Source organism: Malaclemys terrapin, chromosome 2 (assembly GCF_027887155.1).
Source record: "Malaclemys terrapin pileata isolate rMalTer1 chromosome 2, rMalTer1.hap1, whole genome shotgun sequence".
Lineage (NCBI taxonomy): Eukaryota > Metazoa > Chordata > Testudines > Emydidae > Malaclemys > Malaclemys terrapin.
Window position 1 is genome coordinate 206,158,999 of NC_071506.1, and position 13,552 is coordinate 206,172,550.

At 39.8% G+C, this 13,552-nt stretch overlaps 1 protein-coding gene across 3 annotated transcripts in view; it reads left to right on the forward strand.

Annotated features, from left to right (window-relative positions):
- The window catches only part of ULK4 (unc-51 like kinase 4), a 408,326-nt gene that overhangs the window by 316,563 nt on the left and 78,211 nt on the right, over window positions 1-13,552 (forward strand). For 2 of the 3 annotated variants that reach the window (XM_054019573.1, XM_054019574.1), the window contains exons 33-34: window positions 5,048-5,214; window positions 10,223-10,321. In XM_054019573.1, coding sequence (XP_053875548.1) covers window positions 5,048-5,214; window positions 10,223-10,321 — 266 coding nt within the window. Of the gene's footprint in view, window positions 1-5,047; window positions 5,215-10,222; window positions 10,322-13,552 lie in introns of those variants that run through there. The other variant, XM_054019575.1, reaches the window with a different exon arrangement.

The following is a 13,552-nucleotide window of genomic DNA, read 5'->3' on the forward strand; positions in this document are numbered from 1 at the left end:
CGGAACAAGAACAAGAACAACAACAAAAAGCAGCTGTGCCACCCTAGGATTGGGCAGAATGCCGCCTCGAACAATCTGCCGCCCCAAGCACCAGCTTGCTCAGCTGATGCCTGGAGCCAGCCCTGTGTGGAGTACAAAGGTGCACCCCTCAATCCTGAGGCTGTCTGTTAACTAGTATAAAGTAGAGTACCATAAAGCTGCCGTGCTCAAGGGGGCACCTCCAGAGCAAGGGTGTCTCTCCTTCCCCCACTGCTCTGCTCTGCTGCCATCTGCAGCAGCCGCTGCTCCTACTCCCCTGAATCTGCTGCCATGGAGCTGTCCCTCGCCAAGGATCCTCCTGGGATCCTCCTGTCTGCTATACAGAGCCGGGGGCAGGAGGCTGACGTTAGGGTGTTCCCATTTCCCTCCTGTGTACCTGGTCTCTGTTGAGCTGGGGTAGTGGTCTGGGAGCCTGTCTGTGCTGCTGCCTCTGAGTCAGAGTGGGATCTGCCGGCCTCTGCTGCGGTCTTAAAAAAACGTTCAGGCTGGTGAGTGCTGTTCTTACAGAGACAGCGCACTGACACACTCGCTCCCCACAACACACACACTCCATTGGAACTGCAACTAAGGGTGCTGGAGGTGCTGCCGCACCCCCTGGCTTGAAGTGGATTCCATTATATAGAGGGTTTACAGTTTCGTTCAATGGCTCTCAGTACCCCCACTATACAAATTGTTCCAGCCCGTCTGACACGCTCTGTCTCTCCCACACACTCCCCCAACACACACTGTCTCTCTTTCACACAGACACAGACACACACACACACACACACACTAATCCTGGGGGAATTCTGCACCAAAAAATTAAAAATTCTGTGCACAATATTTTAAAATTCTGCATATTTTATTTGTGAAAATAACACAATACAGTAACTCCTCACTTAATGTTGTCCCGATTAACGTTGTTTCATTGTTCCATCATGGATCTGCTAGAGAACATACTCATTTAAAGTTGTACAATGTTTGCTTATAACGTTGTTTGGCTGTGGGGGCTTGGAACCAGGGTGGGCCAGCAGCCCCCATATCAGCTCCCCTCCACCACCCCCAGCACCTCCCACCCGCCAGCAGCCCCGTAGATCAGCAATTCCCCCTCCCTCCCCATGCCTCCCGCCCACAACAATCAGCTATTTCGCAGTGTTCAGGAGGCTCGGGGGACGGAGGGTACGAGGAGCGAGGATGCGGCGCGCAGCCTCCCCCCTCCCTCCCCGCACCTCCCGCCCGCAGCAATCAGCTGTTTTGCAGCATTCAGGAGGCTGGGGGGTAGGAGTGAGGCGCAGCGTGCTCAGGGGTAGAGAAGCGGCGGGAAGAGACGGGGAGGGGATGGGGCCTTGGAGGAAGGGGTGGAGTGGGGGCAGGCCTGGGGCAGAGCCAGGAGTTGAGCACCCGCAGGCATTTTGGAAAGAACAGCAAGAGGAGCAGCTGGACGATCCACCCTCTTTCACCTTCTGACTCCACCACCTCAACCAAGCTTCACATCATCATTACTGAGTACACTATTAAATTGTTTGTTTAAAACTTATACTGTATATGTAGATAATGTCTTTTGTCTGGCAAAAAAAATTTCCCTGGAATCTAACCCTCCCCCCCCCCCCGCATTTACATTAATTCTTATGGGGAAATTAGATTCGCTTACCATTGTTTTGCGTAAAGTTGCATTTTTCAAGAACATAACTACAATGTTAAGCAAGGAGTTACTGTGTAATCATTTCAATTATTTTGGCAATTTATTTAAACCACAATACAATGAATGGAGAATGGGAGTGGGGAGCATTGGAGGAAATCTTTAACACCTCCCTCCCCTCCCCCCCCCCCGGTCTCATAGTAATGTAGCTAGGCTTGACCCTTTATTTCTAGTTATTAGTCAACAAATTTATGCAGTCTCTCTCTCGCTCTCACATGCATGATGATTTACATCTTACCGGCTGTTCCAGGCATCCAAACCAATATGCCTGCGTCGCTGGGGAGTGGCACGTGACCGCTCTTGCGGCTTCCTTGTCAGAAGTCATTTTTCTGCAGGGAAACACAGAAATCTGTCTGGGACATGAATTCTGTGCATGTGCAGTTATGCCGAATTCCCCCAGGAGTAACACTCACACACTACCACAACACACACACAATCTGTCTCTCTCTCTCTCTCTCTCTTTCTCTCTCTCACTCACACACACACACACACACACACACACACACTTTGTCTCACACACTTCCCCAACATACACACACACACTCCCCCCCAACACACATTTCCCCTCAACATCCAAAAATATTTAAATTATTTTTAACAGTGCGATTAAAACTGCAATTAATCGTGACTATTTTTTTTACTCTCGCAATTAATTTTTTTAATCATTTGACAGCCCTACTTTATATGTAAACCTGGCAATGAGTGTTTGAATCTGCAAGGGGGCACATGCATGACTGTAGCAGTCACTGTCTCCCAGAGGTTTCTGATTGTAAATCCATACCAATAATCTACTTGAAGAACCAGTCACTTAGAAGTAGCTTTCCTCTCTCTGTTCCACTTGGTATATCCTGAATTATGGAATAAGTTCTCAGACAAAATGTGTTGAAGCACAGCAGGAACATAAGGGGAGGAATCTTCAGCCTCAACATAACAACTATATTAATTTCTAACTAATTATATGGACATTTCAAAACCTCTCACCAATGAAGTTGGCCTGCAAATTGATATTTCTAGGTATCTATCTTGGTTACTTATGTGGCTCTGTTACTGTAGTATCTGAGAACATCCCCACCTTTTAATGCATTTGTCATCACATCACCCCTGGGAGGTACAAATAGGGAATTGGGAGATAGAGAATAAGGGCCAGATTGTCAAAGGTCTTTAGAGCACAGAATTAAATCTAGGTCTCCTAAATCCCAGGCTAACTCCCTACATGCCGGACTAGGGCTTGCAACATCCTTTGCATGAATGGTTTGACCCTTCTGGATTTCTGTTGTGTGTGAACCCAGTACCACTGTCTAATTATGCCCACTACACATCCCTTCCACATTGCAGGACAGAGAGCCACTTCATTGGCCTCTGGCACAGCCATTTAGGGTGCTTACTCATTTCCATTAGTTCTAACTAGTGCATCAAAAATGCTGCTCTTCTTTCTTTCTTTCTATCCATTGATCCATCCAATGAGGCAGTGCATCACCATAGTAACTGAGTGCTTTTTATGGAAAATTGATAGCAATAGCAAAGGCCTTAGTGGACTTTGTGGAATCCCTGTCATTTTTTACTGTTTGGGGGTAAAACTCTGGGGTAGGGCTATTGTTTGCTTGTTTTTAATTGTATTAATTTATTGTTTGTTGCAGTTTTTTGCAGTCAGTTTGTTTCAGAAGTTGATTGGTTCATTGATTATGTTGTCTGTTTTTGTTTGAGCTTTTATGGATGGAACAAAATATACTTACTTACAAAATATACAAAAACTTGACTGAGGAGGTGTGATGTGGCCTATTTTAAAAACTTTATTATAGTCATCAGTTTTCTTCTCTTTCTCTCTCAATTTTTAATATATCTAAAATGATTATACTACTTTATAAATTCAGGGTTTTTTTTCTTTTTGAATGAAAGCTGTTTTACTTCTCAGCCAAATTCAGAAATCTAGGATATTTTTCCGCGCTCATAAAAAAGAATTTGGTTTTGTATAATTCCTTTCATATTCAAGATCGTATCCCAAACCGTTTCACCAAATAAAGAGAGAGATATCCTTTCTGTCATGGTCACCTACCCTGTGCAGTGCAGTGACCAAATACAATAGCTATTATGCATTCAACAATAGCTCACAAAGCCATGAGCATATACATTTCTTCTATTAAGAGAGGAAATATTAAGAAATATTCTCTGAAGAGAGGACAATAGAGATCGTCCTCTATTCTCTTTCAATGATGCTATAAAATGTTTAACTCTATCCTGGACAGCCACCAGAAAATTGGGAAAAGGACCTAAGATTAGCACCTCTCATAAAGAGTCACACCTCTAACAGTACAGTATCTCCATACTAATTTACTGCAGCATTAGCACATGAACCCAAGTCTCAACCTGGATGAAATTCCATTACCACCTTAAAGATGACCCTGTCAGTAAACATAATTGTGTTCATCAGCCAGGAATAAAATATCTTTTTTTATGAAACTTTAATTTAAAAGAAATTAATTGGAAAGTTGATAGATAATTAACTCTGTGACTTTTTATTTGAAGGTGGCTAGGATTCTGAATTGATTTGTTTATTTTAAATTGATTAGTATGGGTGTTTGTTTTTCCTGACACCTACATTGATTTGTGGTTTATGCAAGCGAGGTGAAGTGGTATTTTGACTAGCAACATTAAATTCCAAAGGAGCAGAAAGAAAATGTCAAAGCAAAAAAGGCATTTTCAAGGAGAGTCTTACTAGTGTTAGACAAACAAATATTGACAAAGTTTTCCAGAGTAATATTAAATATTTCTCTTGATTATAAAAGTTTTGCTATACCAAATATAGTTTACCTTAAGACTGGCATTGTTCCCTTTTACAAATTACAACATTGTGGGGAGGAAATGGGATTAGCAGTTTGCCAGGGACTTTGGGTTCCATTCTCTACTCTGCTAGTAATTCACTGTATGACTTTAGGCAAGTCACTTAATTCTGTTGACCACTAGGAAGGGCTCTGTAAACAATAGCTGTCTGTAAACTATATATTCCAGCATATTATGCATTGCTTTAAAGTATCTAGTAATTGTTTATTCAGTGGGTACTATATGACTTTCAAAGCATTTATAATGGCTGATTTTAACAGTTTAGGCACCAGTCTTGCAAGCTGCTCCACGTGGACAGAGCTCAATTAAGCTCTTATATTTTAAATTATTAATTATAAAAGTGGAGGGAGAAAAGAAGAGCATTTGATGAATAGTCAGTATATGAAATTCTTACTTTCTGGTGAGGTATTATTCTTTATATACAGCTACCTTCCAAATTGATGTTCTTTTCTGATACCATGTGTTGTTTATTTTGTTTTTCTGTCTGCTTAGGACTGGTCCATCACATTTGTAATCTCTTAATAGAAACTGCAGCTCTGTATTTAGAAGTGGATGATAAAAGCAACATCAAGACAGCTAATGGACTGTTGCTGTCCTTGCTTGACATTTTGCATTGCATGCTGATATATACAGCGAACGTCATCCGCCTGACTTTACAGGTATGGAATCTATTTTCTGGTAGAGTGAGGCCATTGTAAAAAAATTTAGTCTCTTTCCTATTTTCTCAGTACTGAATTTCTTACTTAAAAAATGAATAAAATTAGTTTGCTGTGTTTTTGTAGACATTTTGGTCCCAGGATATCAGAGTCACAAGGTATGTGAGGTAATATCTTTTATTGGACTAACTTCTGCTGGCGTAAGGGACAAGATTTCAAGATTCACAGAGCTCTTCTTCAGGTACGGAGAAGAAAACTAGAGTTTAAGTTAAATACAAGATGGGCAGATTGTTAAGCACAAGAGGTTCACACATGTTGTAAGAGATCACCTCTCCAATCGTAGGACAATGGAGGAATAGTAAGCAGCAGGTATATTACATATTAAGAATGGCCATGCTGGGTCAGACCAATGATCCATCTAGCCCAGTACCTTGTCTCTGACAGTGGCCAGTGCCAGATGCTTCACAGGGAATGAACAGAAAAGGATAAATTTGAATGATCCGCTTTCTATCATCCAGTCCCAGCTTCTGGCAATTGGAGGCTTAGGGATACCCAGAGCATGGGGTTGCATCCCTGACCATCTTGACTAATAGTCATTGTTGGAGCTATCTTCCATGAATGTATCTAATTCTTTTTTGAACCACTTATATTTTTGGCCTTCACAATACCCCCGGCAATGAGTTCCACAGGTTGACTGCATTGTGCGAAGAAATACTTTCTTTTTTTTGTTTTAAACCTGTGATCTATTCATTTCATTGGGTGACACCTCATTCCTGTGTTACGTGAAGAGATAAATAACACTTCACTGTTCACTTTCCCCACACCATTCATGATTTTAGAGACCTCTATCATATCCCCCCTTATAGTTGTCTCTTTTCCAAGTTGAACAGTCCCAGTCTTTTTAATCTCTCCTTGTATTGAAGCTTTTCTGTGCCCATAATCATTTATGTTGCCCTTCTCTTTACCTTTTCCAGTTCTAATATATATATATATTAAATATATATATTTGAGATGGGGCAACCAGAACTGCATGCAGTGTTCAAGGTACGGGGTTCCATGGATTTATATAATGGCATAGGATATTTTCTGTTTTATTATCTATCCTTTTCCTAATGGTTCCTAACGTTGTTAGCTTTTTTAACCCCACTACACATTGAGTGGATGTTTTCAGAGAACTATGCACAATGACTCCAAGATCTCTTTCCTGAGAGGTAACAGCAAATTTAGACCTCATTTTCTATGTATAGTTGGGATTATTTTTTCCAATTTGCATTACTTTGCATTTATCAACACTGAATTTCATCTGCCATTTTGTTACCCACTCAGCCAGTTTAGTGAGATCCATTTCTAACTCTTCACAGTCAGCTTTGGATTTAACAATCTTGAGTAATTTGTATAAAAAGTTGTTGTAATGGGCCATTAAACCAGTGTCTCTGTTAAGTCTGTAGTTTTTAGGGTCCCACATAGTTAGGAAATTTATTTCTCAGGTTCATCTTTTGAAGGCATTGTGCAAGTTTCCTTTGAGGACAAGGACTGAAAGGTCAGATATGGAATGATCATTTTTGATAAAAGTGTTCGCCCACAGGTGATGGGGTTTTTTGTCTTTTATTATTTGTCTATGTGAGTTCATTCGAGAGTGTAGTGATTGTCTGGTTTCACCCACATAGTTGTTATTGGGGCATGTGATGCACTGGATGAGGTACACACACATGATAGGCATTTGTAGGACCCATGCTAAAGCAGCAGCAGCGCCTGCCAAAACAGATGCAAAACCTGCAGACATATCTCCACTGCTACAATGATCTATCCCTCTACAACATACCTTTCAAGATCCATGGGTCCTACACATGTCTCATCCAGTGCATCAGATGTCCCAACAACTGTGTTGGTGAAACAGAAGTTGGTCCAATAAATTATATTACTTTACCCACCTTGTCTCTCTCCATAAAATTAGAACAGATTGTCGGGGGATGGGGGGGGGGTAGAATCGAGTGTTTTCTGTTGGATATGTCTTTTTTTGGTTATATTTTATTCCTTTGGATTACTAGAGAAACAGTTGTGATGGTAGTAGGCATTTTATGTAAACTCTTGTGAAAACAAAGCATTTTTCTCCCATGATATAGAACAAATAATAAGGACACAGCACTGATCCTGTGTTGGAGGATAGTAGGTTGGAACTGCAAGCTTTTTAATAAGCCAATTGTTTATTCAGCAGTTCAGTATAGTTTGAAGTACATTGTATAATTTTGTACATGGTTTTAAAAAAACTTTCAAGAGCATCTCATGCCCACCCCACACCCAAAATATATTTCTCTGTTGAAATGCACATCAACCATTATTTATTATTTACCTTTCTGGTTTTGTGCTACAAGACAAACCTCCCAGTGGGTGCTATCAGTCTCTCAATACAATACCCTAGCTCAAAAGAAGTTTTCAAAACAGTAATATGATCCCCTTAAGCAGATGATTTGATTCTGATCAGGATTCTACAGGCAAAAAGTGCCAACAGACACTTATTCTCATTTAACAGAAAACTTCTGAAACCAATATGTTTTCCTTTTTGTATTTGTATTCAGAGCCAAAACAATTAATTTATAAGTGGATTTTTTGTTCCCATCTTTTAATTACATCTTTGTTTGCCAACCTGTTCCCAGGTTGATCAGATCCCAACATGCAAATCAGTAATTCATCACCACTAATATTAAATCACTCATTTAGTGTCTGATCTAATGCTGACTGAAATCAATGGGAAGACCTACATTCACTTCAATGGGCTTTGGATCAAGTCCTTGTACGTATCGTAGGGCTACCTCCTTAATAAGTATGCTCCTTTATATGGTGTTAGCTAGTTGAAGTCAGTGCCACACAATATGCTAACAACACAGATCCTTGTTGATTTTTTTGCTTTGGTGTACTCCATAAATAGCTTAATTTGACATTTTCTCATTAATGTTTCAAAACATTTCCTCCCTAGTGCATTTGGGATATTAAAATATATGATGTCATGTAAGTCAATAGTGGCTCACTACTGAGGTGTTGATATGTACACTTTACAGAAAGTTACCCATATTTGAAATGGGTGGATGACCATACAATGTCTCTGCTTGTGCAGGTGCACTGACAAAGATATTTACCTTCTCCTGCAGCCCAGATCCCTTTTTGCTGTGACTAAATACAAACTTAATAGCAAAAAGGGCAGTGTCAGAGATCCCCTCTGCTCCATCTAGAAGACTTACCCTTCTCGTATTTCATTTTTAAAAGGATTATTCAAAGGGATTGCATTTTGTGCTTTTAAAAGATGTTTAAAACCTCTGTTTCTTTTACCCAAACTCAGTTAGTCCTATGATTTCCATGTAATAAGATGATCTGATTAATGCCCTCAATTAGTTGACAGAAAGTGACTTCTGTATCTAGACTAATTGCACTGGCACATCTTGTTCTCCTGTCTTGACTAGTATACGTTTTTTCCCCCTATCTTGAGGAGGATAGAGAATCTTACTGTACTGAGTGTTCTGAGAAGGACGGGAGAAAGCCAAAAGAAGGCAGGCCAATTGTTTTGTGTTTCGTACAATTAAAAAAGTCCTGCTGTATTTTAAAAGAATTTAATGGGTGTGAAGTGAGTGCTAAAAATCTGCCTTTCTGTTCATGCAAATTTACATAATCAGTTATACTATCAACCAGGCATATCCTGCGTGCTTCGTTTTTGAAATATTTGGCAGAAAGATCATCAAGATTTTCTGATAGCTTTGTCTTTCTTGAGTTTCTATGTTACTGTAATCTAGTGCATCTGGTAAAAGTAATAATACTTTGCACTTCTGTGATGGCGTCCATCCAAGGATCTCAAAGCACATTACAAATACTGCCTACTAATTCCTGTGGAAAACCTTTTGATTGTACTTTTTGTCGTACAAAAGCAGGGGATTTCATGTAAATCAGAGCAAAATCCTTTTCTCATGTAAATGGCCAGAGCAAAGTGTTTCTTCGGTGTATTTTTCCTAAGGGATCAGATATTTTTGAAAGTGTTCTTAAAGAATAAGTGTTCCCTGACTGAGCACAATTTGAATAGTAAGTATATTATTAGGACTCCATATAAGCATCTAGGAGAAGAGAGGATTTGTTACATAGTCTGGTAAAATAAAGAGAAATGCAACTGAAATCTATATACTTAGGTCCAAATTCTGCCCTCATTTACATGTGTCAACCATTATTGACTGAGTCTAAAGCTTAAATTTTTAAGATTGGTAGCCAATGACTAGTTGGCAGTCTGGAGAACTTATTTTGGGTACCAGAAATCTGATTTTCTTGATTTTCTCCAATGCTTCTACAGAAAAATCTGCCTCTGTATTTTAAAGGGCCAAGCTTCTATGTTTAGTGCTGTCAGAGGACTATTGACCATTTCCCTGTGGAATCTTATTCATCAGGCATTTTCTAAAAGTAGTAAAGCACCTGAAGTTCAAATTCCACTACATCATTCCACTTTGGAAATTCAAGTCAGGAGGGTGGGAGTGGAAGTCTTAACTTTTGAATCATCTTGATTTTCTTTTTTTCAATTGTGCTTAAAATCATCTCTTATAAAATAGAGGGTGATCTTTGGAGACTTACAGTGAACATTAAAATAAAGAAGTCATATATTTGTGTAGCGAGAGAGAGAATATATATACAAAAAACATAGATTGTAGATAGACATATATTTTATTATGAGTTCATGGAGATATATATTATACATACAGTAGGTATGTATCTTGCTGAAGAAATGTCACGTAGGTCAGCATATTAAATCAGTTTAGAGTGGATGTGACAGCATGAGTCCCTTTTGCTTTGTGCTTATTGTTACAGACACAATCAGACTTTAACTTCTTATAGAGATCTCCGAATACTTAACTAGGAAAGGGAGTATAAGAACACCTCCTTCGAACTTCCATTCAAATTTGTACCGCCTAATGGACCTTATTTGTTTCTCAAAGCTGAGCACTCACCAAGACTTCTTTTTATTTTTCCTTGTCTCATTAAGGCACAAAAATCTGGCACAGGAGGGGACACCCAGGCTGCTGAAGACCTTCTCCTTATCAATAAACCCCTGACAGACCTAATTAGCCTGCTTATTCAGCTGGTAAGAACTTGCTTGTTTGTAAGTCTTTTGGAATGTTGCTAAAGTTGAAATTACTCCTCTGGTCTGGTAGCCAAATGCAAGTTTTTGGCAATACCCTGTTTTAGCGTCCATACAAAGGGACTTTGAATTTCAAGTTCCTAAATTCAGAGAAACTGCCTCACGACACCTTGTTACTGTGGAGCATTTTGAAATGAGCGCATATTACCACCCACTCATAAATCAGGTGACAGTGAAACCACTTTCCTTGAATTTCAATTATTTTTAATTAAAATGTCACATTGATATTTTGTTATGGAATATACTTAGTTAGGAGGTACACATGGTATGACTGTATTAGTATCTGTGTTAGCAGTATACCTTGTTAGTACCCCTGCCCCTAAACCAAGTCATAATGATATATGTCAAAGCAGAGAGAGGACATTGGACACTGCATCTAGAATCTGTGAAACTGATGCTGACTTACTTCTTTGCAGTTGGACATGCCAGTTAGGCATGGTAAGGTTACATTACTTGCAATCCATGGAATCCAGGCCAGGTAATGCCTGAGAGTGGTTCATGAAGGGTAACACATCATGCACCATGTTCCAGAAATATGGAGTGGTATATGAAGTGACTTGTATGTTGAAACTACTTGCATGAGGCATGGCCATCACCCTGAAAACAGAGACTCTCAGGACTTGGGCTCTTAGCCTCCACATATGCAGATGTATAGTTCCTATCTTGTGGAACCAATCAGAAGCAAGAGATTTGGGTTAGATTCTGTGACAGAACTTGCAGCACAGCAGGAGGAGGGTTGAGGAGGGTTTAAGCCATTTTTGTAATCTCCTTACCCTAGACTGCTCTAGAAGTTGGAGAGGCCCCTGATGTAACCTAAGCAGCTCCAGAGCACTGTCTAAGTTATGGTAGCCTCTCTGGGGCTGTGTGCTATGACCCACCCTCAGCACACCCACTATGCCAGGGCTTGTGAAGAGGTCTTCAGAGGGCAATCCTACAAGAGCACCTACCTACCCCAGGGATATCCTCCTTTGGATAGATAAAGGGCTTTTAGGGTCCCTTTATGGTGCTCCAGCCCCTTTACCTGGCAAAAAGAGACTGGAGATGAGAGTAGGGTCTCACCCTGGTGCCAAGCCCTCCCTTTTCCAGGTGGGTTGTCTCCAGGCTCCCCAGTGAAAAAGGCAGCCCATGTCCCACTGGAATTTGACTAAGATGAGCCCTGTCCTAGGGTCTGCAGTTTCTTCAGGACAGGATAAATATCGTTCTCTCAGCTAGCACTCATTGGGTCTAACTTCTGTCTATAGTGTTCGCAGGGGCTCTATTGGAGGATTGTCCCCATTGTAACCACCCACGCCTAAATGCCAAATCCTAACTTAGACTTCCAGTTAAGTACCTGGTCTCTTCCTTTCTCCTTTTTCTTTGTTTTTCAAATCTGATTTCTATTTGGTGGTTGAACCACCAAAATTTGTAATAAAGAATGTAGGTAAAAGGTTCCAGTCTCAGCTAAACAAAACCTATATGTATTCAGACATGAATGCTGACCTTCTGATTTTATTCTACCAGTGGACTTTTATTCTGAGGAAGTATGCTGCTTTCTTTATAATTTTCTGTACTAGACTTGTCTATAGACATTACCTAGACGAGATTTACTTGTACCAGCAATTGATAAAAGCCTTTTCAAATCCCCACTCAAGCCCCCACAACAAAAAGCAGAGTGTGTTCAAATTTGGATTACATAATATTCTAACTTTCTTATATTTTGTTAAACAATTGAAAAATCTATGTATATGGTAAATTTTGAAATCTAAACAGATTCACAATGTCCTTTTAAGCATAACTGGAGATAGTCAAATGTTTACTTTTTTGATCTTTAGACTTAAATTTCATTAGCTCCCTAAAGAACAGAAAAATAGTAGCCACGCTTTACTCAGTCTATACCACCTGGAAGTCTATTATAACTTTCTAATTAAAGGGTAGAATAAGATGTATAGTTAGCATGTACTGATTATGTTACCACCCGCCTCCACATCTCATCAGAGCAGCCTCAATTACAGCTGTGCTTTACTTTGTTCCACTATTCTGAATATTCTGATGTATTGAAGATGGTTTAACATGTGACTTGGTATTTGCTGTTTTAAATATATAAATCAAGAAGCATGATGAGGCATATTTATTCTTTTGCTTTTGAGTCTTGAAAAAGATTTTTTAAAAGTGATCAGTCTTCCCTTGTATCCTGTGTGAGAGGTGCAAGTTCTTCACATAAATACATAATTGCATTGGTTTATGTAAGTTATCTCACCTGTTTTCTTTTCTTTTGAACTTTGCATCAATTGCCTATTAGTGAAGGTATCTGTATTGAACCCTTTGTTATAAAATTAAAAGCAATCTTTGTGCTGATATTGGCATACATTATCTCTGGAAAAGCAGCATTTAACACACAATCATGTCAGCCCAGGAGTGAGCCCACAGCCGCCCATGGAGACTACTTGTTCCAGGGATAATGATTAATCCTAATAGAGCAGTGTGAGTAGGCGATAAGGGGGTACAAGTGACATTGTAAACTATATCCTTTAACTGGAGGTTGGAGGGTGTAGACTGTGAACTCCACTGGTTCTGGGGCATGACCCAAGACTTCTGGCCATGTTTTTTCAAGTATGCGCCTTTGTGTATAGCCCAAGGACTGAATTGGTCCTTAATTCTATAGATTATTTTTATAGTTTCTACCCCTCTGTAGATAACATTTACTAGAAGTTAAGTAAAACATGATTGAATATGGGCCTTTTATTACGTACAACATTAGATGAGATAATAGTGCTGTGAATCATAGCTATACATTTGTCAAATTTTGAGGAAAGTCATGGAGGACGTCATGGTAACAAAAGGTCAGATCATCATAGGTGCAAAGCATTTGGCTGCAGGGGAAGATGCAGCTCAGCATCCCTCTCAGTTTGGCCTAATTGTCACAACTCAGGGAAATCATGAAAAAATGTCTGAAAAGTTAATCATGGTTTGTAATTACCAAACAATCTTTGCAGAACCAGGCCCATTACATTTATTCTTTTTTATGTGGGAAATGGGTGAACATTGCATAATCTCTTGGGTACATAGCGACTATCTTATTCCCACTTACATATACCTTACGGTAGTCGGAAGCCTCTTAAAATACCACCCCACAGACATCATCTTGTTTCACCACTGCTTTTTCCTATTTTCTCTCCTATTGGCCGATTGGTCTAT